The sequence below is a fragment of the Tenrec ecaudatus genome, chromosome 6 (genome assembly GCF_050624435.1).
Source record: "Tenrec ecaudatus isolate mTenEca1 chromosome 6, mTenEca1.hap1, whole genome shotgun sequence".
NCBI lineage: Eukaryota > Metazoa > Chordata > Mammalia > Afrosoricida > Tenrecidae > Tenrec > Tenrec ecaudatus.
This window is the reverse complement of record NC_134535.1, coordinates 58595103-58618900: the sequence shown is the minus strand read 5'-3', so window position 1 is coordinate 58618900 and position 23798 is coordinate 58595103. Positions and strand designations below refer to the sequence as shown.

General features: G+C 40.0%; 2 protein-coding genes across 2 annotated transcripts in view; one reads left to right on the top strand and one right to left on the bottom strand.

The window, feature by feature from the left end:
- Positions 1 to 1984, bottom strand: part of ZFC3H1 (zinc finger C3H1-type containing) — a 62392-nt gene extending 60408 nt beyond the window's left edge. Inside the window, exon 1 of the mRNA XM_075551273.1 lies at positions 1110 to 1984. Within this exon, the coding sequence (XP_075407388.1) occupies positions 1110 to 1698 (589 nt within the window). The 5' untranslated portion in view covers positions 1699 to 1984. The remainder of the gene's footprint in view (positions 1 to 1109) is intronic.
- Positions 1077 to 21874, top strand: THAP2 (THAP domain containing 2). The gene is made up of 3 exons (XM_075551275.1): positions 1077 to 2626; positions 14077 to 14272; positions 16576 to 21874. The coding sequence occupies exons 1-3, from the start codon at positions 2556 to 2558 to the stop codon at positions 16945 to 16947; spliced, it is 639 nt and encodes a 212-aa protein (XP_075407390.1). The 5' UTR covers positions 1077 to 2555; the 3' UTR covers positions 16948 to 21874.
- Positions 21875 to 23798: the final 1924 nt, after the last annotated feature.

Sequence of the window (23798 nt, the reverse complement as noted above, 5' to 3'; positions counted from 1 at the left end):
CTTTACCTGTAAGTTTTTTCAAAGCTCTAAAAAGAGAAAGTGCTATGTTACCTGAATGTGAGTATGTTCCTTCCTGGCTTTACATCATAACATCTGGTGAGGTCATTCTGGCTTCAAGTGTTCTATAAAAACGATTGTCTTACAAATGCCATTACATTTACATTTCACATATAAAACAGTAAAAAGCATTACACCATGAAAATTACATTCATTGATGTGCATAAACTACTTCTGTAGTCATTACAGAATAAGTCTAGACAGTTCTCCAAGCACAACATAAAACAGAAAACCTCAAAAAAAACCACCAGATCAATTTCTTAGATGAATACTGAGTAAATTCATAAACATTTTTTAAAACCTAAGGATAAGGTTATTGGGTGCAAAAAGCATCTATTTTTCTCAGCCTATCCATCTTCCATGGCATATATTAAAATTAAAATTCCATTTGAGTTAAAAAATGTCCCCTAGAGAAAAAGATGGGCTATGGAAGTGAAGCTTTCTAAAAAAGGCCATATGCCATTCAGTTCTGAATCTAGTTGGTAAATTCACGGGTGTTTTTTTTAAACCACTTTTAAAGGTGGTGGTGATGAAAATAATGCGAGAAATATACAGACAGAACCACAATTAAGAACGGTAGGCTTATCCAGTGTAAGACTTGGCAATTTCAATGTCAAAGTGCACTGTGATTTAACAGTATTCCCAAACTACCTCGACTATGTTTTTTTCTTGTCAACCGTCCACGGCCACGTCACATAAAACACAAAATTCCTCTATCAACAAAAACAAAGGCTAATGAAACTTGGGCTTCTGGTGTACTTGCATAATAACGCTCATCACAAGAGTCTTCGATTCCACTAGTTTGGCCTCATTCCACTAAAAACGCCAAAGTTCAAACCAGCAATATACCCAGTAAAGCAATCTGAAGAAAACAACACTACGGTGCGGCACAAGCGAAGCCACGAAGAAAAACTTCCTTCATGGGCACACTGGGACCAACGAGCGGATCCAATGGCTCGGGAAAGTTACTCTCATTTTATAGACCTGGTAATGACGCGACAGGGAACTTTGGGAAGTGACACACCCAGGCCAGACCGCCACGTTAAGGATACAGCTCTTACGAGGCGGAGAAAGCTCTCGCCAGCTCTGGCTGCTGCTGAATCCGGATCCCGCTCCTCCTCCCAGGGGAGGTCGGCTCCCTGGCTTGCCTCCTCGTTCACCCCCTCCTCGTCCCCGACTCCAGCGGCTCCCACCCCGGTAAGGCCGGCCTCGAAAGCGGAAACGGTCCAAGGCGATGTGGCTCCGCTCCCAGAAGGACGGTCGCGAACTGCTTTCGGGCAGGGAGCTCGAAGGCATCCGCACGGAGGGCGGGTGGGACCGAAAAGGCTCTTTGGGTCGGTAGCTGCTGTGTCCCCTGAGGTGGCCTCGCTCCGACGAGTGCCGCGAGCGTGAGAAATTCCTCTGCTGCTGTTGCGAAGAGGACGACGACGACGAGGAGCCACCGCCACCACCGGATCCACCGCCCCGGGCCGGGTGAAGAGGCCTTCGCCGCGGATACGACAGCAGCCCGCCGCCGCTGCTGCTGCTGCTGCTGCTCCGGCTGTTATTATCGTCGTCGCTGATCTCCCCGTCTTCTAGTTCCCCTTCTTCCTTGGGCGAGAGGCCGCTGGAGGCCGGGGCCGGGTTATCGGCGGTCGCCATCTGGGGAGCAGTGCCTTCCACACCACCTTAGCCCTCGGTCCGGGGATCCGCCCAACAATTGCCTTCTCCCTCCCCTCACTGATCGATCCCCTAACGGGCCCGGTCGGTGCGGCCTTCCCCGCACCCCCCCCCCCCGGGCACCTAGCGGGCTCAGCTCCCCAACTTCCCCTCTCAGCTTTCTCGCCGGACCGTCGCCAGCCAGATCCCTTTCCGAGCGCCCCCTTGCTTCTTCGCGATCCGGGCTCTTCCGCCCGACGAGAAAGGGACTCTGGAAGTGGCCGTGCCTCCGACGTCATTTCCGGAGGCACAGGAACCGGGACTCCCCTGTTCACGCGATAATAGCAGCGCCGCGCGATGCTTCCTGGGATTTGCAGTCTTCCTGCCGTCTCCCCTGCCGTTCGTTCTCGGCGGCTGCGGCGCCGAGACTCCGGATTGGGACCGCTGGGGGCGCGCCAAAGTGGGCGGACCTGTTGCTCGCTGCTGCCATGCGAGAGCTTCCTAGTTATCGGAGGGGGAAGCCGCTCAGCCTTTGAAGTGCTCCGAGGCCTGCGCTGCCAGGGCCGCCGTCCTCTACTCCCTTTGCGCCTGGCCTGGAGGGGCGGGTTGGGGCCGCCATGTTGGTGAAGGCAAACGCAGGCCACTGGAGCTCCAGGATGGTCGACTCGGCTGGCTCAAGCCCGCCATCTTAATAAAGCGAAGGCTGGGCTTCCCTGCACCCCCCACACTCCCCTTTCCCCCACGATTCTGCTCGGTGGACCGTTACCCGCCTTCACTTGCCCAGCCTTGGCCCTCTGGAAGCATAGCCGCCATCGCCTCAGAACAGGCTAAAGACAGCGCCGAATGAGGGGGACAGGGAAATGCCGACCAATTGCGCTGCGGCGGGCTGCGCGGCTACCTACAACAAGCACATTAACATCAGCTTCCACAGGTAACCTGGGCAGGGAATGGGGGTGACGAAGACAGGAAGGAGCTCCTCGTGTGGGGATGACGTGTGAAAGGAGCTGATGGAGTCCCCCTTTCTCCTGATAACTTCACTGCCCAGTTAGCAGCTGGGAAGCCGTGTTTGCCCTTTCGGGTGTGTTGGTTTTGCATATCTGTAAAATGTTTCTCTTCCTTCGGGGAAGATTTGCCCACGTGCTAAAAGAAATCCACGCCGACACGGTGATTTATCTCTTGAAGAAAAAGTGACAAGAGGATACCATAATTTCCTGCTCTTTTACTCCTTGATACAAAAGGCGCCACAGGAGGAAGAGCCCTTCCTGATCCAAGTCAGCAATCAAACCTTGCCATGTACCACTAAGATTGGAAATCCTCTCCCTAGCTGCATTGATAACAGGAAGTATTAAGATTTGTTGTAGTCCAACAGTACCTCTGAGGTGGAATTGAGTCATAGCTGATAGTTACGGAATCTGCACTGTTAGTCAAAGTGCAACAAATAAGCCCTCCACTCTTATTAGGACAATGTAGTTAAAAGAACCCGACTATTTTCTTCTTCTTCCTTTGCTACAAGAGCAATCAGAAATCTTTAATTCTCCCACTTGAGACCTGTTAGAACATTTTGAACGTGATCTGGCATATTAGATCCTCTGGCCGTGTTTACTTTGTCTTCAGGTGCGTGCCATGCCTGAAGAAAAGGTTTGAAGTTCTGTTTTTACATACCTCACAACATACATGATTTTAGAATGTAGAAATTACAGTTCAACCTCTTTTCTACCTTATTACTAATGTATCCCTTATTAAAAGCTATGACGTTGGGGAAGGAAACTGATATCTTTGTTTTTCCACTTCTTCATTCCAATGTAGTGCTGCTTTCATTTATTCAGCAAATATGTACCCAGTTCCCAATTGCCTGACATTGTCCTCGAAATCCAGGAAGTTCTGGCTCTCCTAAGATTTGATGGGGGTGGGAGAGAAGACAATTTAAGACAAGAAACATTGAAGGAGATCCAGCTTACCCTTGGAAAGTAAAAAAAAAAAAAAAACATTTCTCAATGGATATACAATTTTGCAATAACAAATTCCATTCTCTTAAGCCACTTTTAAACCCTTATGATTTATCCTAAGGGTACTTGAGAAGCCAAAAAGTAATGAGAGTAGAGATTCGAAAGAATAATAGGATTATAGTTGCATGGTAAAATGCCTCTGTCTCCAATGTGGTAAATTATAATAGAGTTCTTTATAGTGCTGGTCAGGCATTATCAGAAAATGAAGTTGATAAAAGAGCATCTTACATAATGTTAATTTACCCACTGTTTCCTTCACAGAGTGAAATCAACTGAATGAAACAGTATATATATATATATATATATATATATATATGTGAAAGTTTACAAACAGGTCCTAGTTTTATATTCAGCAATTCATATCCATTCTTACTCATCTCATCCATTGCACCTTCATTGTACCATTGAATATTCCATTGCTTATATGGGTCTCCTATTTCCATTTCTCCTTTCCTAGCCCTCTGAACTTTGTCCTTAAGTAAGTGCTGCCCTTTTGGTCTATAGCTGACTAGTCTAATGCAGAGGTGACTTCAGTTTTAGACCTAAGGGAAGGCCATAGTCTTGGGATTCCCACCATTCTCTATGACCAGCAAACTTGGTGTCTTATGAGTTTGAGTTCTGTTCAATTCCACATTTTTCTCCCACTCTCTCCAGTACCTTTTATTGGGATTCTTTTCAGAGCAGTTGGAAGTGTCAGTGAGACACCATCAAGTTCTTCTGGTGGGCTCCCCACTGTGAAGACAAATATTTGAATGGCGCATTAGCCCAATAATAATATTTTTAGTTTTAGACAAAACATATATCAGCCTAGATGCTGCCGACTCATGGGTACAGGGGCTGACACTCCCAAAATCGGCATATCAAGCAAAAGGCTGCTGAGTCACAATTCAAACACTAGGTGTGAAAGGATAAAGAAACATGCAGGATTAAAAGAGGAAAAAAATTTTGTCATATCCATTTATATTGGTTGCAAGCCACAGCCCTGAGAAAATTCTTTGCAACAAATTACATGCTTATACAGATTACAAAATGGAGCATGATTATTAAATATCTGTGCAGCTATGAGAGTTGTGACCTAGTTGACACATAACTTTAACCATCACAGTCCACCTGTTGTCATCTTGGCACCTGTGCACATCTAGTCAGGTACCATGAGATAGAAATCCTGTGTATAACGACCAAACACTACCGTGCCGTGCACCGTCCTCATGAGTGTTGTGATGTTAAGCCCATCGTTGCAGCTGCTGTGTCAACCCATCTTGTCTAGAGCCTTCCTCGTTTTCACTATCCCGCTACTTTACCATGAGTGATGTCCTTCTCCAGGGACTGGTCTCCTCCGGCAACCTGGGCAAAGTACGTGCGTGAGAGGAAGCCTCACCATCCTTGTTTCTAAGGAGGATTCTGGATATATGCATCTCCTTAATCCATCTATCATCTCTAAAGATAGTTACAAAGTCATTCTTGAACCTAACATGGTATAACTAAAATGCATACAAACAAAACATACTAGCCTGTTTACATTTATACTTTATAATAAGTAATGGAATAAGGGAGAGAAGAAAGCAGATATTTCAAAAAGGTATATAAATATATACATATGGGTATAACAAAACAGTCCTCATTGCTGTAACTGGTCACATGGTCATGGTTGGCATTTAGAACTACCTTGTTCACTTATTCTATTCCATTTGCTCTCCATAAGTACTTCAGCTGGTTTGGGTTCTTTGCCTGCCACAGTGACCCACACTCTCATTCCTGAAGAGCTATGTCAGAAGTATTTTGCTGTAGTTATCTGTCAACTTTAGTTAGAGTATGGTAGTGTTAAGATATCCTAAAGATTTTCCAGTATTCTAGGCATGCGCTTGTTTGTGTCCATTGTTTAATACCAATCCTGATTCCCTTTTGGTAATTGGGATCAATCAAACCAGTCAATATGACTATGCCCTTCTTTGCCAGTTGATCCAGATGCCTGAGTAACCCCAAGTGACTTTCCAGATAAATGCAGTCAGTGTTGTCTCCAGGTAGGAATGTCCCTCCCTTTGGAATTAAGACCATACCCACATAGCATAGGGTCTTGAAGACTGGGAGCAAATATTTAACATGTAGGTCACTAGGTATAATAGTGAGTGGTAACCCTCCCATTTCTGCCTCTTGATTCCTACACCCATGAATCTTGGCTATGGGAGAAGTAACACCGTATATTATCCATAAATTTAGAGCATCTACACCATTTTGGAAAGCATTGCTTCAACCCTGCGATTCCGTGCCACCAAGCCGGTGCCACAATATGTCTTTAGAAGGTGACCCCATTGTTCTATCAAGCCAGCTGGTCCTGGATGATGGGAAACATTGTAAGGCTAGTGAATTCCATGAGCACGGGCTCATTGCAGCACTTAACTTGACACGAAGTTCTTTTCATCCGAGGCAGTACTATATGAGATACCACGAGGTTTTTCTGGAAATCCATGGCTCCTGGTTTTGGCAGTAACACTGTTTGGAGGCAAATCTGTAACCAGGGTCCATTCCAGTAAGAAAAAAATGTTGCCTTTTCCATCATGAAAATTGGTGCAGTATAATTAACCTGTCATCAGGTTACACTGCAGCTCGCCCCTAGGAAAAGTGCCCTCTCTGGGACTCACTGTTACTCTGCTGCTGGCAGATTGGGCACTCAGAAGTGGTTGTAACCAAATTGACCTTAAGTTGCTGGTATATCACATAATTTCCATCCCTTCCACTATGTCAACTTTATTCATGAGTCCACCAGACAATAAAAGATATCTGGTCCGTAAACGCTCAAGTCAGGGATTGAGCAGTTGTGAATTTTCTGGTGATTTGAAAGAGAGTACTTCCCACTTGACCTTGAATTCATATTCTTGTGCAGATAAAGTGGATTTCTTTTTTTTTTTAATTTAATTTTTTTAAAAAACATTTTATTAGGGGCTCATACAACTCTTATCACAATCCATACATATACATATATCAATTGTATAAAGCACATCTGTACATTCTTTGCCCTCATCATTTTCAAAGCATTTGCTCTCTACTTAAGCCCTTTGCTTCAGGTCCTTTTTTCCCCCTCCGTCCCCGCTCCCCCTTCCCTCATGAGCCCTTGATAATTTATAGATTATTATTTTGTCATGTCTTGCCCTATCCAGCGCCTCCCTTCACCCCCTTTTCTGTTGTCCGTCCTCCAGGGAAGAGGTCACATGTAGATCCTTATAATCGGTTCCCCCTTTCCAACCCACTCACCCTCTACTCTCCCAGTATCGCCCCTCACACCCCTGGTCCTGAAGGTATCATCCACCTTGGATTCCCTGTGCCTCCAGCTCCTATATGCACCAGTGTACAACCTCTACTCTATCCAGACTTGCAAGGTAGAATTCAGATCATGGTAGTTGGGTGGGAGGACGCATTCAGGATCTGGGGGAAAGCTGTATTCTTCATCGGTGCTACATCGCACCCTGACTGACTCATCTCCTCCTCTAGACCCCCCTGTAAGGGGATCTCCGGTGGCCGACAAATGGGTTTTGGGTCTCCACTCTGCACTTCCCCCTTCATTCACTATGGTAAGATATTTTTTTTTATGATGATGCCTTATACCTGATCCCTTTGGCACCTCGTGACCTCGTGGCACCTCGTGTGCTTCTTCCATGTAGGCTTTGTTGCTTTTGAGCTAGATGGCCACTTGTTCGCCTTTAAGACCCCGGACGCTATCTCTTTTGATAGCCAGGCACCATCAGCTTTCTTCACCACATTTACTTATGCACCCGTTTGTCCTCGGTGATCGAATCATGGAGGTGTGTAGCCAATGATATGATTTTTTTGTTCTTTGATGCCTGATAACTGATCCCTTCGGGACCACGTGATCACACAGGCTGGTGTGTTCTTCCATGTGGGCTTTGTTGCTTCTGAGCTAGATGGCTACTGTTTATCTTCAAGCCTTTAAGACCCCAGACACAATCTCTTTTGATAGCCGGGCACCATCAGCTTTCTTCACCACATTTACTTGTTCACCCGCTTTGGCTTCAGCAGTTGTGTCCGGAGGGCGAGCATCATAGAATGCCAACATAATAGAAGAAAGTATTCATGCATTGAGGGAGTGCTTGAGTAGAGATCCAAGGTCCTTCTGCCATCTTAATACTAAACCTATAAATGTAGATACATAGATCTATTTCCCCATCCTCATATATATATTTGCATGTACATGTCTTTGTCTAGACCTCTATAAATGCCCTCCGCCTCCTAGCTCTTTCCTCCATTTCCCTTGACCTTCCTCCTGCCCCACTATCATGCTCCATCCCCACCTGGGTTACAGCTGTACCTCTTCTTTACGTAACTTTACCCTTGATCATTCCCTACCAGGCCTGCCACTCCCCCCTCACCACCAATTTGGATCCCATGTTGTTCCCTTGTCCCTGGGTTTGTTAACACCACTTTCTTACCCCCCACCTCTCCCTAACCCAAGTCCCCCCGGAACTGTCAGTCCCGTTGTTTTTCCTCCAGATAGTTCATCCAGCCTGTCTTATTTAGACAGACCTGTGGAGATAATAACATGCACAAAAACAAGACAGAGGAAAACAAAGCAACAGTATACAACCAGACAACAAAACAACAACAAACCACTGACAACAAAACAAAACGCATCAAGAAAGAAAAGCTTGTAGTTAGTTCAAGGATCGTTTGTTGGCCTTTAGGAGTATTTTCCAGTCCAGTCTATTGGGGCATCACGCCCTGGCCCCAAAGTCCACTTTCAGCATTCCCTGGGGACCTTGCCGCTCCATTCCCTTGCTGTTCCGCTGCACTCCCCCAGTGCTTTGCCTCGGTGTGGTGGAATCAGGTCAGGTGCAATTCCCACACTGTGTCTCCAGGGCTGTCCCCTGTAGCGCCATTGGTCAGTGAGGGGCATCATGTCTCATAGTGGGACCAGCCATGTTGTCCTCTCTGGACTGGCTGCTCTAATCAGGAACATCATCCTCATGGCCTGGTGGACCAGGCTGTGCTCTACTCTCCTCCTCCCCCTTCATCTGCTCCCATGTGCTCTGATCAGATAAGTCCCTCTCCTGGAGCTACAGAATCAATGTCGTCCTTTGAAACAAATTCTTCTCGGGGGAGAGGCAGGAAACCACTTAAGTTTTGGTGCTGGGGCCAGCCTCCCAGACCTCTCCTAAAGTGGATTTCTTATCTCCTACTGCTAGTAACACCATGACTAAGTAGCCAGTACCACAAAGCCACATAGTAAGACTATCCTAGTTCCTACTTTCATCATTATGATAGACGTGCCCACCTTTCTCTTTCTCTCTCTCTCTCTCTCTCTCTCTCACAGACACACATACACACACACACACACACACACACACACACACACACCCCTACCTCCTGTCAAGGGCTACCATTTGGCTCCTACCACCCCAAGGCCCAATCATTTCCTTTGTACTTAGGTATCTTGATTCAGTTAAAGCAGTTCCCACTCTCAAATCTGACTTACATAAAATAGTAGCCAAAACAACCTTTAAAGCTGATTCCAAGGGCTCAAGTAGAAAGCAAATGTTTTGAGAATGTTGATGGCAACAAATGTACAAATGTGCTGACACAATGAGTGTGTGTATGGATTGTGAGAAGAGTTGTATGACCCCCCAGTAAAATGATTTAAAAACCTTTACGTATATTGACACTTCTAACCCAAATTTGATGCTCAGCATTGTGTAATGTGCCCTCAGCACCCATGGGTGGGTTTGTGGGTCCAACCTCATTAAAATGGCAGCTTCCCTGATGAGCCTTTAGATACCTTGTACAACAGGCCATTGTATAACTCATGCTTCTTTGAATCAACTAAAGACAAGTATAGTAAGTCCCCCAGCTAGGAATATTTGACTTATAACATCTACTCCCCCCCAAAATTAATTTTTTTAATAAATACTTTTATTGGGACTCAATCCAAATATCAAAGAATTCAATAGTTCAGTTATACCAGGAAGAGTTTTGCAATCATTTTTAGCGCATTTTCTGTTTTGTACTTGTTATTAGCTCCCCATTTCCCACCAACCTCCCCTGCTGTACCCCTAACACTATTTTCTCTATAGATGACCCACCCTGGATTCGATATACCGAAAAACATACAGAAACAAACAAAAAAAAGAGCCAAAAAAGCTAACAACATCAAGTTAAAATTAGAGAAAAAAGAATAGAGAAAAGCTCAACTTGAAATGAAAACAAAATATTAAAAATTAGAACACTTTAAAAAAAACCAAAAAAAATTAGAACACTTTTAAAATAGATCAAATGATAAGGTGTTAGATTTTAACTACATCTGCTATGATCCACTTTTTAAAAAAAATCATTTTATTGTGGTCTTTTTCAGGTCTTATAACATTCTATACATCAATTGTATCAAGCCTGTTTCCAAAAAAAAAAAGCTTTATCTCAGTTACCTTTACCTGCTATACATCAGCTTTTAAATCATTGAAAAAATGTAACTCTTGCACTAAAGCTCAATAAAAGTGGGTGTACCTCTCCACTACTGAAAGACATAGAAGCAGATCTCATTTGTAACTTGGGGATTACCTGTTAACATTAGATACTTTACTAACCTCTGGAGTGAAACACTGAAGAATCTGTGACTAGTAGACCCATATCAATAAACTCAGACTCATCCAACTTTGTAACACTATTCTACATTCTTCATAGTCATTCCTACATAGCCCCAAATTTCTGTTTGTATAAGAAAAAATCAGCCTGTTCCTTGGAGCGTAGTATACCTCTGTTTGGGTCAGACATGGTGTTTCATCTCTTGGGACTTACTGGGACTAGGTATAAAACTAGAAGCAAAAATGGGTGGGAGGGGTGGACCTTGAGGACATTCCAAAATGCCTTGGAAGGCATTTTGTGATGTTTGGTGAAAGGCAAACACTGTGATGTTTGGTGGAATGTCTCAGACAAAAACTCCTCAGGCACAATTGGATTAATCGCATCACATATGGGTGAATAGGATGATGCTTTTACTAGGAAGGATGGCATAGAAGACAAAGGTGCAGTGATTTTATTGGATGAAAGAACTACAGGGCAAGCATGTTTGTTCTTATTTAACCTAGCTATTCTGATTGAGAATCTCTTAAAATATAATTTCAGATTTCGTATATCTGGAATAGAAATGCAGCTTCTCAGCAGGGGGTTAAATCCTTTCACCATCATGAAGGGTTGACTCTTTTGGCTGGAGTGATTCAACATAATTTATGGACTCAATCCCCAGCTTCCTGACTATTTGCCCATGTATCTCCATCTCAAGTATCAGAATCCCATTTCTCCCTAATCAATGCCCTTACTTTAAGTTCGGGTACCATTTGGGAATTCAGTTACTTGTATGATTAGACTTGATTTGGTTGTCAGTAAACCAACTTTGTCAGTATAAGAAACAAAGGCTTTTTGTCTGGTATAAGTGGTAGCTTTCAAGTGTTGTATGTGGCACTTGGTCTGTGATTCTGAACCTTTAAGCTTATCCCTTTTAACACTTTGTCTAATGACAGTAGGACATACCAACTACCCTCCTTATATTTCTCCTTCTTACAAAATTGTAGAAAAGTATCAAAGATGAAATCACCCAGAGTCTTGTCACTCACACATTTGATCTGTTGATGGTAATATTTCACATATTTCTATTGCCACCTCATGCCATTGATTATCAGTGCACTTTTTAATATTGATGAGCCCTCGTGGCACTGTGGGATAAGTATAGCACTTCAAATCCCAAGGTCAGTGGTTCAAACACACCAGCTGCTCCATGAAGTTGTCTGCTCCTGGAAAGACTTACCGTCTGTAAGAATCCCTACATAGGATCATTCTGAGTTGAGATCTTGGGTTTAGTTTTTTGGTATGATCAATAGCACCTTTAAACACTAGTCAGAGACCAGAACCAGTTTAGAACACTTATCCTTATGAGCAGTTTGACTAGACTCACTCTTAGTTCCAAGGCTTCGGCTGGGTTCTCTAGAGGAGCAAAACCAGTGAAGCATCTCTCAAGAGATACTCATTTCAGAGAAATAACTCATACAGGTATGGAAGTTTCAAGCTGCTCAGGCATCAGGCTGGAGGTGTCTCCTGACTCACGTGGTTGCAGTGACTGACTGACAAACCAACATCAGCAGGTCATAGAAGTCTTCTGACTTATATCCCAAGAACCACGGGTCAGAGGATGATGAGGTTCATATAAGATCAAGAGATGGTGAGCTTTCCTGCAACATACCATGTATACTTGAGATAAGCTGAGTTTTTCAGCACATTTTTTATGCAGTTTTTTTAAAATCATCTTATTGGGGGCTCATACAATTCTTATCACAATCCATACATACATCCATTGTATCAAGCACATTTGTACATTTGTTGCCATCATCACTCTCAAAACATTTGCTTTCTACTTGAGCACTTAATATAAGTTCCTCATTTTCTCCCTCACTCCCGCTCCTCCCTTCCTCATGAACCCTTGATAATTTATGTTATTATCATATCTTGCAATGTCCGACATCTCCCTTCACCCACTCTTCTGTTGTCCATCTCCCAGGGAGGAGGTTATATATAGATCCTTATAATCGGTTCCCCCTTTCTACCCACCTTCCCTCTACCCTCCAGGTATTGCCACTCTCACCACTGATCCTGAAGGGATCTTCTGTCCAAGATTCCCTGTGTTTTCATTTCCTATCTGTACCAATGTACATCCTCTGGTCTAGCCAGATTTGTAAGGTAGAATTGGGATCATGATAGTGGGGAGAGGAAGCAGTTAAGAACTAGAGGAAAGTTGTATGTTTAATCATTGCTACACTCACTGCACCCTGACTCTCGTCTCCTCCCCGTGACCCTTCAGTAAGGGGGTACCCAGTTGCCTACAGATGGGCTTTGGGTCTCTACTATGCACTCACTCTCATTTACAGTGATATATTTAATGCAATTTTTGTGGTAAAATTAGGGGCCTCTAGGAGCGATGCTGGGAGAGTGGAGGGTGAGTGGGTTGGAAAGGGGGAACTGATTACTAGGATCCACATGTGACCTCTTCCCTGGGAGAGGGACAGCAGAGAAGGGGGGAAAGAGGACCTGATGCAAGGGGCTTAAGTGGAGAGCAAATGCTTTGAGAATGATTAGGGCAGGGAATGTATGGATGTACTTTATACAATTGATGTATGTATATGTATGGATTGTGATAAGAGTTGTATGAGTCCCTAATAAAATGTAAAAAAAGAAAAGAGGAGAAAAAAATGATTAGGGCAAAGAATGTATAGATGTGCTTTATACAATTGATGTATGTATATGTATGGACTGTGATAAGAGTTGTATGAGCCCCTAATAAATTGTTAAAAAAAAATAAAATTCACTGAAAAAAAAATTAGGGGCCTCAGCTTATACTTGAGTATATACAGTACATACATGGATACAGACTATACTTCCGAGGGAACTCCTCTTTTAACTCATTGGCTGTTTGTATCAGATCATTAAATGGAAGATGGTTGCCTAATTTCTGTCAGATAACAGAATCCTGGCCTGACCTTGTTGGCATACAACCTTAACAAAATCACAGGAGGTAAGAAATGTTAGAGGAAAGCTCTTGAGATAACTATGGGAATACAAAGGAGGGTTCACCCGATGGCTTAACCTAAAGTGGTATTAACAATAGAGGTTAAAAACGGTAACCATATTTGAGTAATATTTGGGGGTGTGGGTATTACTGAAATTGTTAGTTTGGGAGAGGAGAGGAGTTAAGATTCAAATCACATTAAGTGTTTTTGAAAAGTATGGATGTACAATACCTATGTATTTTCAGTATCTTGGCTACTCACCTATTATGAAATTAACATTTTTATGTTTAACCCCAGAAATGTAGCTGTTAAAGTAACATACCATATATACTCAAGTATAAACCAATCCGAATATCAGCCAAGGTACCTAATTTTGCCACAAAAATTGCATTAAAAATATGCTGAAAAACTTGGCTTATACACGACTATATACAGAGATAAAAATTCATTCTTCATGAATAACATCTTCCAGATTCATCCATTTTTGTGAGGTAGTTTGCAGATTCATCATTATTCAGTAATTCTGCATAGCATTTTATTATTTACACATACCAAAGTTTTATCTATTCTTCCATTGATGGGCATTTAAGATGTTTGTTTGCTATTGTGAATAGTGTTATAATGAATATGGGCATGCATATATCTATGTGTGTCATGACTCTTATTTCTCTAGGATATATACCAAATAGAGGGATAGTATTTCTGTTAATCCATTTTCATTGAGTATAATTATTGATAAGTATGAATTTATTGCTATCATTTTGCTGTATGTTTGATTGTTGGAATTTGAAGTCCTCTCTCTCTTTTTAAAAAAAAAGGTTTCCTTTGGATCCTAAAAGAAGAAAAGAATGGGTTCGCCTGGTTAAGCGCAAAAATTTTGTGCCAGGAAAACATACTTTTCTTTGTTCAAAACATTTTGAAGCCTCCTGTTTTGACCTAACAGGACAAACTCGACGACTTAAAATGGATGCTGTTCCAACCATTTTTGATTTTTGTACCCATATAAAGTCTATGGTAGGTAATACTGCTTTCCTTTTCTACTGTTTTTTACCATTTTGAGGGCTTGTTACTTTTTTGTTAATAAACTGGAACCATTCAACCATTCAGAATAGATTAAAATCCATGATCTATGATCATATGCTTCCAAGAAAGTTGCAAACCTTCCTCTTATCCCTTAAATGTGTAGGCTAGAATTAGAATTCTGGTTTTTGTACCCCAATCAAAATTGTTTTTATTAAAATGGAATGTTACATTATTACCAATTATCAATAAATCTTTGGTAAACAGAGATCATCTGAGTGATAAAACATCATTTTGCTTTTATTTTAAGATGATATACAACTGACACACGCAAAGTACTTTAAGGAACAGCATACTCAAACTAACACCATAGAGTATAAATTCTGAGGAAACTGAAAGCTTCATGGAACTCAGTCATTTAGGCTGGGCTTAAAGAATTACAGTTTGGGATTTAAGGGACCTTCTTGACCTTGCACAGAATAAATGCCGATAGCATAGTGAGAACAAAAGATAGCAAGTGATCTGTAAAAGGAGCGAGCTAAGGTACAGGACAAATGAACATGTTTTACCTAGTAGCGGAAGAATAGCTAGCTGAAATAACAAAATAGAAGGTTTAGCTTCAAAAAGGAAGACAAACATACTCTCCTTCAGTAGAGGAGAAACCACTGCTTTTCTTGTGTTACTTATGATAGTTCATTTGTAAATGCATATGAGTCCCTTCGAGGATATGAGGTTTGACGAGCTATCTCAGACACTAGAAAAGCTCCAGTAGCACAGGAACTTGGTCTTGATCACTTGTGGACCTTTAGCATGTGCTTGGTACACAATACATGAATTTGAGTGTACCTTGCTTTTTTTTTACCTCTTTATTCATTTCTTACTTGAGTAAAAATTGAGGGTGCTTCCAAAAGTTAATTGGAAAATGAAATTAAAAGATAATAGAATTTTTCCACAATCTTTTTGAAGTCCTGTCATACTTACTAAACTGTAGTTATGTCAGAAACTAACATAAAGGTAGCATATAAGTGTATAAAGTTCTTGCCATAAAGAAGCTTACAGTCCAGTAAGAAGTCATGAAAAATAATTCCCAAGGAAAACAGAACAGTAACTCTAAGTTTCATAAGAACAGAAATGATATTTGCCTTATTCACTTTTGAATCCCTAGGAATTCACATTATATACATACCAATAAGTATTGAGTGAATAGAAGCCACATTATAAAGATGATATATTCTCGAATGGGTTAGTCTTGCTAGATTGTAAATCAAAGGACAAATAGCAGAATGTAGTCAGATCCTAAATGGTGTAGTATGCCATCTGGAATTTATTTTTCTCCCTTTAGATAATAAAAAGGAAAGTAGCCAATAGAAAAATGACAAGTCTGTTAGAATAATTTATTCTGGTGGCAGGAGATAGATTGAAGTGGAGAGATCAATGAGGAAGTTTTTTTAATAATCAGACCAGAGATGTTATGGGCCTGAATTGGGCAATGGCATTACAAATGATGGGGAGAGAATTTATGAAAGAGATATTTAAGAAGTAGAATAAATAGGACCTGATGATAATGAATGAAAGAGATAAGGAAAAGAGGGGTCTTATGATTTCTGATATGCCAGAAACTTCCTTACTTACTGCTATAAAGTCAATGCTGACTCTTAGTGACCCCTGTGATTTTCAGAATGACCAGTCTTTCTCACATAGAGCTGCTGGTGGTTATGAACTGTCCACCATGTGGATTACAGCCCAATGTGTAACCACTACACCACCTAGCCAGGCTTTATAGACTATGCAACTGTGAACAAATAATAGGTATGGTAAGTATTATTACAAGTTTGATAATTGAGTATATATTTCTTTGGATCCTATGTTATAAAGTACAGACCAGAGTCTGGATAATAAATTGAGACAATAGTATTTACTTGGAAAAGAGATCTTCAACTCAGTTTCACAAATAAACAAAATCTTTAAATAGATTCTTAACTGACCTCACTAAGAAAATTACATAGGATTTTTAAAGTCTCCATAGATTCATATTCAGCAATTTGTAAGTCCATTGTCTATTTCCAAACCAGTATGTGAATGTCCTAGACAGAGAACAAAAAGAAAAGAGTGGCTGGAATTGACCAAACCAGTTCAGAAATTTAATCCATAATTACGTGAAGTGGGCTGTTGATGTTTCCAGTCAATTTTAAAATTAGTTATTAAAAGCAATTTAAATACTATTAAAATGACAAAATTACTCTTGAGTTGTGATATTCCATCATTTATATTTAATCCTCTAACTTTATTTGATTCAGAAACTCAAGTCAAGGAATCTTTTGGAAAAAAACAGTTGTACTCCAGCAGGACCATCTAAATCAAACTTTAGTAGTCAGCAAGTACTACTTGAACACAGTTATGCCTTTAGAAATCCTATGGAGGCAAAAAAGAGAATAATTAAACTGGAAAAGGAAATAGCAAGCTTAAAAAGAAAAATGAAAACTTGCCTACAGAAAGAACGCAGAGCAACTAGAAGATGGATCAAAGCCACGTGCTTGGTGAAGAATTTAGAAGCAAATAACATTTTACCTAAGGGCACTTCAGAACACATTTTACCAACTGTCTTAAGCAATCTTCCTTTGGAAAATTTTAAAATTCTTGAGCAAGATAAAGCATTATCAGTTCTCTAAACCTAAAACAGACCAAGAGTTTAGCTTGCTCAGAACCGCATACTCACCCTTCATTCCATGCGGAGGTGAAGATATTTAGGCAATTATGCCAAAATTGAGTATTTAATAAAGATTTACTTGAAGTAACATAACTGTATAATTTAAGAAGACTTGATGACACAAAAAGGACAACTTTTTATGAAACTTTATTTAAGGTAAATGGAAGTGCCTTATGTGAGAGTTGCTGACCTAAAAATTTGTCACAGAGGTGTATGTTGTGAGGTGTTTTATGTTTTGTTCTTTTCAAATTTCTTTTCAAAAAACTGTCTATGATGAATAACATGTCTAATTTACATTAGGAAACATTTTTCCCTGTACCAAAGTTGAGCTATCTCACTCTAAATAATCTGCTACTGAGTAGGAATTAGCTGACGTGCAGCACAACCTTAGAAATAGAGATGTTTTATATTAAATTATTGGCACTGTGATTTGGAGACTTTATAGGAAAAAATCTGGGAACAGGACAAGTTCTTTTAAGTTTTTGTGTCTTTTTATTAATAAAAGTGAGCTAATCATGGTGTCCTCATAAGATTTTAGGTCAGATTATAATATGAAAATATTTTTGAACATGAATTACCTTCTTGTCATCAAAACTAGGTAAGACCTCAAGTACCTCAGATTAGTAAAAGCTGGTAGCTGATTACTCTCATATTAAAAATATATGGTAGAATAATGCAAATTTCACCTTAATTAATAGACAATTGTACTATTTTTCCTCATAAAAAAGTATCAATTTTCCAACTTCAAAATTGATACATTAACAAGCAAACATGTTACAAATTTCATGTTAGGCCTGCACCTCTGTGTCCCCATGTGTCTTGATACCAAACCCGTAAAGCCTTTTTTTTCTTTCATAAACCCTCAGTAGAATTTAATGAGAAAAGTAATGACCACATTATAATGTTGTTATAATTTATGACTTGAAATATAATCAGGTTGAGGATCAGCTTGCTTTATATGTCAACTTTTTTAGTGAGAGTCAAATAGGTCAACACCATAGTACATAAGGAAAGAAAAATATAGTTATCTATAAAAGTACCTAGTCTCTGTGGTAAAGCTATGCAAATCCTAAATTTATTTTCCAAAATAAAAGTATCTGAATATTTTTACAGTTCCCACTTGAAAAATTAAAGTTTTCCTTATTTCACTGAAGGTTTAATTAGAACTCTTTCCCTCAAACAGCTTTGATCAAATCATGTAAACTTTTACTATTATACATAATCAAGTTATTTACTCCTAATTCAACTTTCTGGCACTATGATACGAGAGTAGGATAAACCCAATCACAAATAGCTGTAAATCTTTCCTATAAGGTAATGTCTATATTTTTTTTAATTGCCAACTGTTTACTTTTTCCTAATTTTTAAAATAACATTTGCTTGGACCCTTGGAACAATCTTTTTATAGTATTTGCACCGATTCTTTTAATAAAGATTGCCTTTCAAGCGACTAGATTTCTCTAATGTCAAGTAGGGGAAAGCTTGTTTTAGTTTTCATCATCTGACACTTAGGACAAATATTTATGAAAGCCTTTTGAATTGTATGCCTGGTTAGTCTTTATCCTAAGAATTGGATATAGCTCCTTGGAATAGTCATTACATATTTTGTGCAGATATATTTTCCCCAATAGATAATCATTAATAAATACCTACTTTATAACTTCAATAAGTTGGACAGATAATCATTTAAACAAAACAATGTTTTTCAAATACAGACTCGTGTTGTTCACCCCTTAGATAGAAAACAAAAGACAATGGAGCCAGGTTAGTTCTTTTTTTTTAAATCATTTTATTGGGGGCTCGTACAACTCATCACAATCTATACATACATCCATTGTGGCAAGCACACTTATACATTTGTTGCCATCATCCTCAAAACATTTGCTTTTTACTTGAGCCCTTGGTATCATTGCCTCATTTTCCCCTCCCTCTCTCCCTGCTGCCCCCTCCCTCGTGAACCCTGGATAATTTATAAATTATTAATATTTTGTCATATCTTATGCTATCCAACGTCTCCTTTCACCTACTTTTTTATTGTCTATCCCCCAGGAAGGGAGTTATATGTAGGTCCTTGTAATCGGTTCCCCCTTTCTACCCCGCCTTCCCTCACCCTCCCAGTATTACCACTCTTACCACTGGCCCTGAAGGGATCTTCTGTCCTGGATTCCCTGTGTTTCCAGTTCCTGTCTGTACCAGTGTACATCCTTTGGTTTAGTCAGCTTTTTAAGGTAGAATTGTGATCATGATAGTGGGGTGGCGGAGGGAGGAAGCATTTAGGAACTAGAGAAAAGTTGTATGTTTCATTGTTGCTACACTGCACCCTGACTGGCTCATCTCCCCACGACACTTCTGTCAGGGGTGAACATTTGCTTATGCACCCACTTTGACTTCAGCGATCATGCCGGAAAGGTGAGCATCATGGAATGCCAGTTTCATAGAACAAAGTGTTCTTGCATTGAGGGAGCACTTGAATAGAGGCCCAACGTCCATCTGCTACCTTAATACTAAACCTATAAATACATGCACATAGATATGTACATGCCTGCATGTAGACCTCTATAAATGCTCTTTGCCTTCTAGTTGTTTCCTCTATTTCCTTTTACCTTCCTCTTGTCCCACCATCATGCTCAGCCTTCATTTGGGTTTCAGTAATTCCTCTCAATTCCATTGCCCTTGATCAAGCTCTACCAGGTCTCAAGAACAAGACAGCAAAAAAAGTGAAAACAAAAACCAATACAAAAAAGAAAAGCCTGTAAATAGTTAGAGGTCTGTTTGTTGACTTTTAGGAATGGTTTCCGGTGGAGTTGATGGTGTGCTAAACCCCGGCCCCAAAGTCTATTTTTGCTATTCCCTCAGGACTTCCTTGCTCTGCTCCCCTTGCTGTTCTGTTGCAAACCCTTTGTGTTTTGCTTGGTGTGGTGGGGTCAGATCAGGCGCAATTCGCCAGTTTGGTTCTTATCTATAACATCAACAGTTAAAATCAAAAAAATTATGATAAAGTTTTGTCAAAGTTAGTCTTCATTCTTTATTATTTGCCCCAACTGAATAAACTACCATATATTAATTTCCAAGTACATTCATCTTTTGCTTTTGCCATGTCATTTAATCAGCTTCTACATTACAAAGTTGCAAAAAATTCAAGGGAAATTCCATTTCTTTCAGTTCCATTTTTCCATGAACTCTTTGAAGTCTTTCACCCAATAGACAAATTTTGATCAAAGAGGAAATATATAGAATTCAACTCTGATGTACTTCATGCTTTCTAGAGCCATCTCCATCTCAATGTCAGGTTACTGTCCCAATGACACACCCCATCCCATGCATCAAATTGTTTTATTAGCATGTCCACCTTAAAAACTAATTTTTTTAAAACTAATTTATAGAGATAAAAGGAATCTTTTCAAAGCCTGTTTTCAGTTTCTTCTGTTATCACTTTGATCTTATGCCATAAAACAAAACATAATGATCATTCTTTGTCCTCTGTTGGACACAAGACAAATTATGCATCCATTCATTCATTCTATTAAACACCAGACACGGGAGGAACTAACCTCTACAAAGAACCAGCCAAAGATTAACATGATGTTATTTTTTGCCCTCAAGTTCCTTGAAGTCTCCTGAGAGAAATATTATTTACAATACAATGTGATAAGTGCTGTAAGAAATATGTACCAGGTGCTTTGGTAAATGCTGTTGAATTGAAACGTAATGAGAATTCAATTGTAGATTTTTGTGTAATTCAGTACCTTTTTTTGTGGAAATAAATGTCTTCTTGCATTGACTTAGCTAAAGGAAGTGAAGGACATTGTTGTTTATATAGACAATTGTGATAATTTTGTTTACTAAGTCGAGGGACATTTTTATGCTTTAAAAGAAACATTGACTAGATTAGTTGTTAATTGTTTTGTTAAGAGGAAAACAGAACTGTAAATACATCAAAGCCAAATGCTGGAAGTTTATTTGAAATTTGACATTTTGTACAAATTAACAAACCCTGCTAATGGACTTTTAAGACTCTTTGATTCATTTAGAGCAGCGGTTCGCCCAGTTCATAACAGTAGTTACGAAGCAGTACTGAAAATAATGTTATGGTTGGTGGTCACCACCACATGAAGAACTGTCTGAAAGCTTCCCGGCATTAGGAAGGTGGAGAACCGCTGACTTAGAGCCTTGAAGTTTGCATAGCTCTTCAACATCTACTTACTCTTATTTATCCCTTACAGACATGCTCGGTGGCATATGGGGTTATCTCTGATTAACAGACAAAAACATCATTGTTAATGTAATTTACTTATTTGGTCCAACATTTTCTATGTGCAACTAAAAAGTTCCAGGTTGAACCACATGTCTTTTGCCCCCGAATCCCATTCTCCATCTTCCACATTATAATCCTGTTTAACATTTAAATTACTTTGCTAAAACAGGACAAATTGTATGTCTTAAAAATAAAATATACATATATGTTTATATATACACATAAACACACACACATATATATATCTCAAAGACAGTCAATGAAGGAATTGTTGATCTTCTCAAGATAGGCTTTATAATATTGGTGTTCATTTCTCATGTTTAGAATACGGGTAAATTTTAATTTGGGTATAGAAAATTATTTATCTTTATGCCAGAATATGGGATTCTTTTGATATTTAGCAGTTGGGACACTTTCTAAAGTTAATACTTTTGTAATGCATATTAAACAATTGTATATTACGCTCAAAAAAGCCTATTCTCAGTATGTTTATATTAAAAACTTTTTTCAAGGATAGTGCCTTTATTTCCAAAACTTTATGTGAACATTTATGGGAAGTACTTCTAAACTAAACAAGACTTCTGCAGAAGTCCTCTCCCTAAAGCGAAACAAACTGTAAACCAAATAAAGACATATAAACCCTTGAAGAGGAATTGGTTTCATTTTTTTCTATTGAAGTTCTATCCAGACAGATAGTAAGAGTTATTTGTACTGTTTTAAATGCCACTTGTGCAATCTGGACAAGGGAGATGCAAAGACATACAAATTCTCCTCAGAATCTATCCTTGACTCAAAAGATTTATTGCAGATGATTATCAAGATGTGATTTTTTTTACTAAAAGATCGTTTTATTGGGGCTCTTACAACTCATAACAATGCATATATCAACCATATGAAGCACATTTGTATTAAGTTGCCATCATTCTTTTCTAGATATTTACTTTCTATTGAGCCCTTGGTATCAGCTCCTCTTTTATCCCTCCCATCCACCCCAGCCTCCTGACTCCTTGATAAATTATTTTCATGTCTTACACCGACTGCTGCCTCCCTTCCCCGTAGTTTCTGTTGTTTATCCCCCTGGAGTGTGTTTGTGTGTTTTGAGGGGGGTGGGGTGGGTATGTTATGTGTTGATCACTCCACTCATCTCCTCCCCTCCCCTGGTATCGTTTTTCCTGTTACAGGATACCGTGTGTTGTGAGCTCTTAGCTCTTATCTGTACCCATGCACATGCTCTGGTCTAACCCGCAGTGAAAAGCAGTACTTTGGTCATGATAGTGGGGGGTTAGGAACCAGAGGAATATTGGGTGTTTCATTGGTGCTGTTCTTCACCCTGGTTGACTCATCCCTTCCCTGTGACCCTCTGTGAGGGGATGTCCCATTGTCCACAGATTGGCTTTAGTTCTCTGCTCTGTCCTCCCTCATTCTCACTATGTGGCTTTTATTGTTTCTTTGTTTGTTATGGGTCGTCTGATGCCATTACTCAGACACAATGATACTTCATGATCACACAGACTGGTGTGCTTCTTCCACGTGGGTTTATTGCTTCTCTGCTGGATGGCTGCTTATTTAACTTCAAGCCTGTAAGACCTCAGACATTATATCTTTTGATAGCTGGGCATCATCCACTTTCTTCACATTTGCTTATGCACCCATTCTGCTTCAGCGATTGTGCCAGGAGAGTGAGCATCACAGAATGCCAGGTTGTTAGGACAAATATAGACATCAGTATATGTACATAGGTCAATACCTCTTTATGAATTAATGTATATATGTACACACATATTTATACCTCTTCATAGCTTTACTTCCTAGATCTTTCCTGTTTCCTTTACCTTCCTCCCATCATGCTTGCCCTACTTCTGCCTCTTAGTAATTCCTCTCAGCTAGATTACTGTTGCTCCAACACCCCCAGGATCTCTACATTCTCCTTGTTGATTTTAATTCCCTAGTTGTTCCCCACTCTATGGTGTTTGCTCACCACTCCCTTTCCCTGTCTCCTTTTCCCCCAAGTCCTTCTGGGACCGTTGATCCCGTTCCTTTCTCCTAGAGCTTGCTTCCCATGCCTATCTTATAGAAGTGGGCAAACTAGCAATAACATAGACCAAACAAAAGATTGAAAAAGAGAAAACATACATAATTTCAGGTCTGTCCGCTGACCTTTATGATATCTCCCCACTGGTCCTGGAGGACTTCTAGGAGTTTCCCCTCCTAGCCTGGAGTCTATTTTGGGGGCTCTGTGGCTTGGTTTTGCTCCCATTGCTGATCTGTTATGTTCCCTTCTTGGTTCTCCCCACTATGGGGGAAGATTTTTTTAATAACAAATTATTGCAGTGGTTTGATTATATTTTCACCTTAGCTAAAATGCTATGCAGCTATTGACATTGCTGGTTTTATAGAGCAAATAATAACAAGGTTTCATATTTAGAAATGCACCTAAAATAACATACAGTATGATTGAATTTGGGCTTGTAGTGGAGAAAATAATTAGAAACTAGGACAAAAGTACGTTATTTTTACTAATTTATGATGACTGTTTCTGATACTTCAAAAATTACTAT

Coding starts and splice junctions, on each gene's coding strand:
- THAP2 (XM_075551275.1), top strand. CDS start 2,556: ATGCCGACCAATTGCGCTGCGGCGGGCTGCGCGGCTACCTACAACAAG. Junction 2,627..14,076: donor ATTAACATCAGCTTCCACAG/GTAACCTGGGCA, acceptor TTAAAAAAAAAG/GTTTCCTTTGGATCCTAAAA. Junction 14,273..16,575: donor GTACCCATATAAAGTCTATG/GTAGGTAATACT, acceptor TATTTGATTCAG/AAACTCAAGTCAAGGAATCT.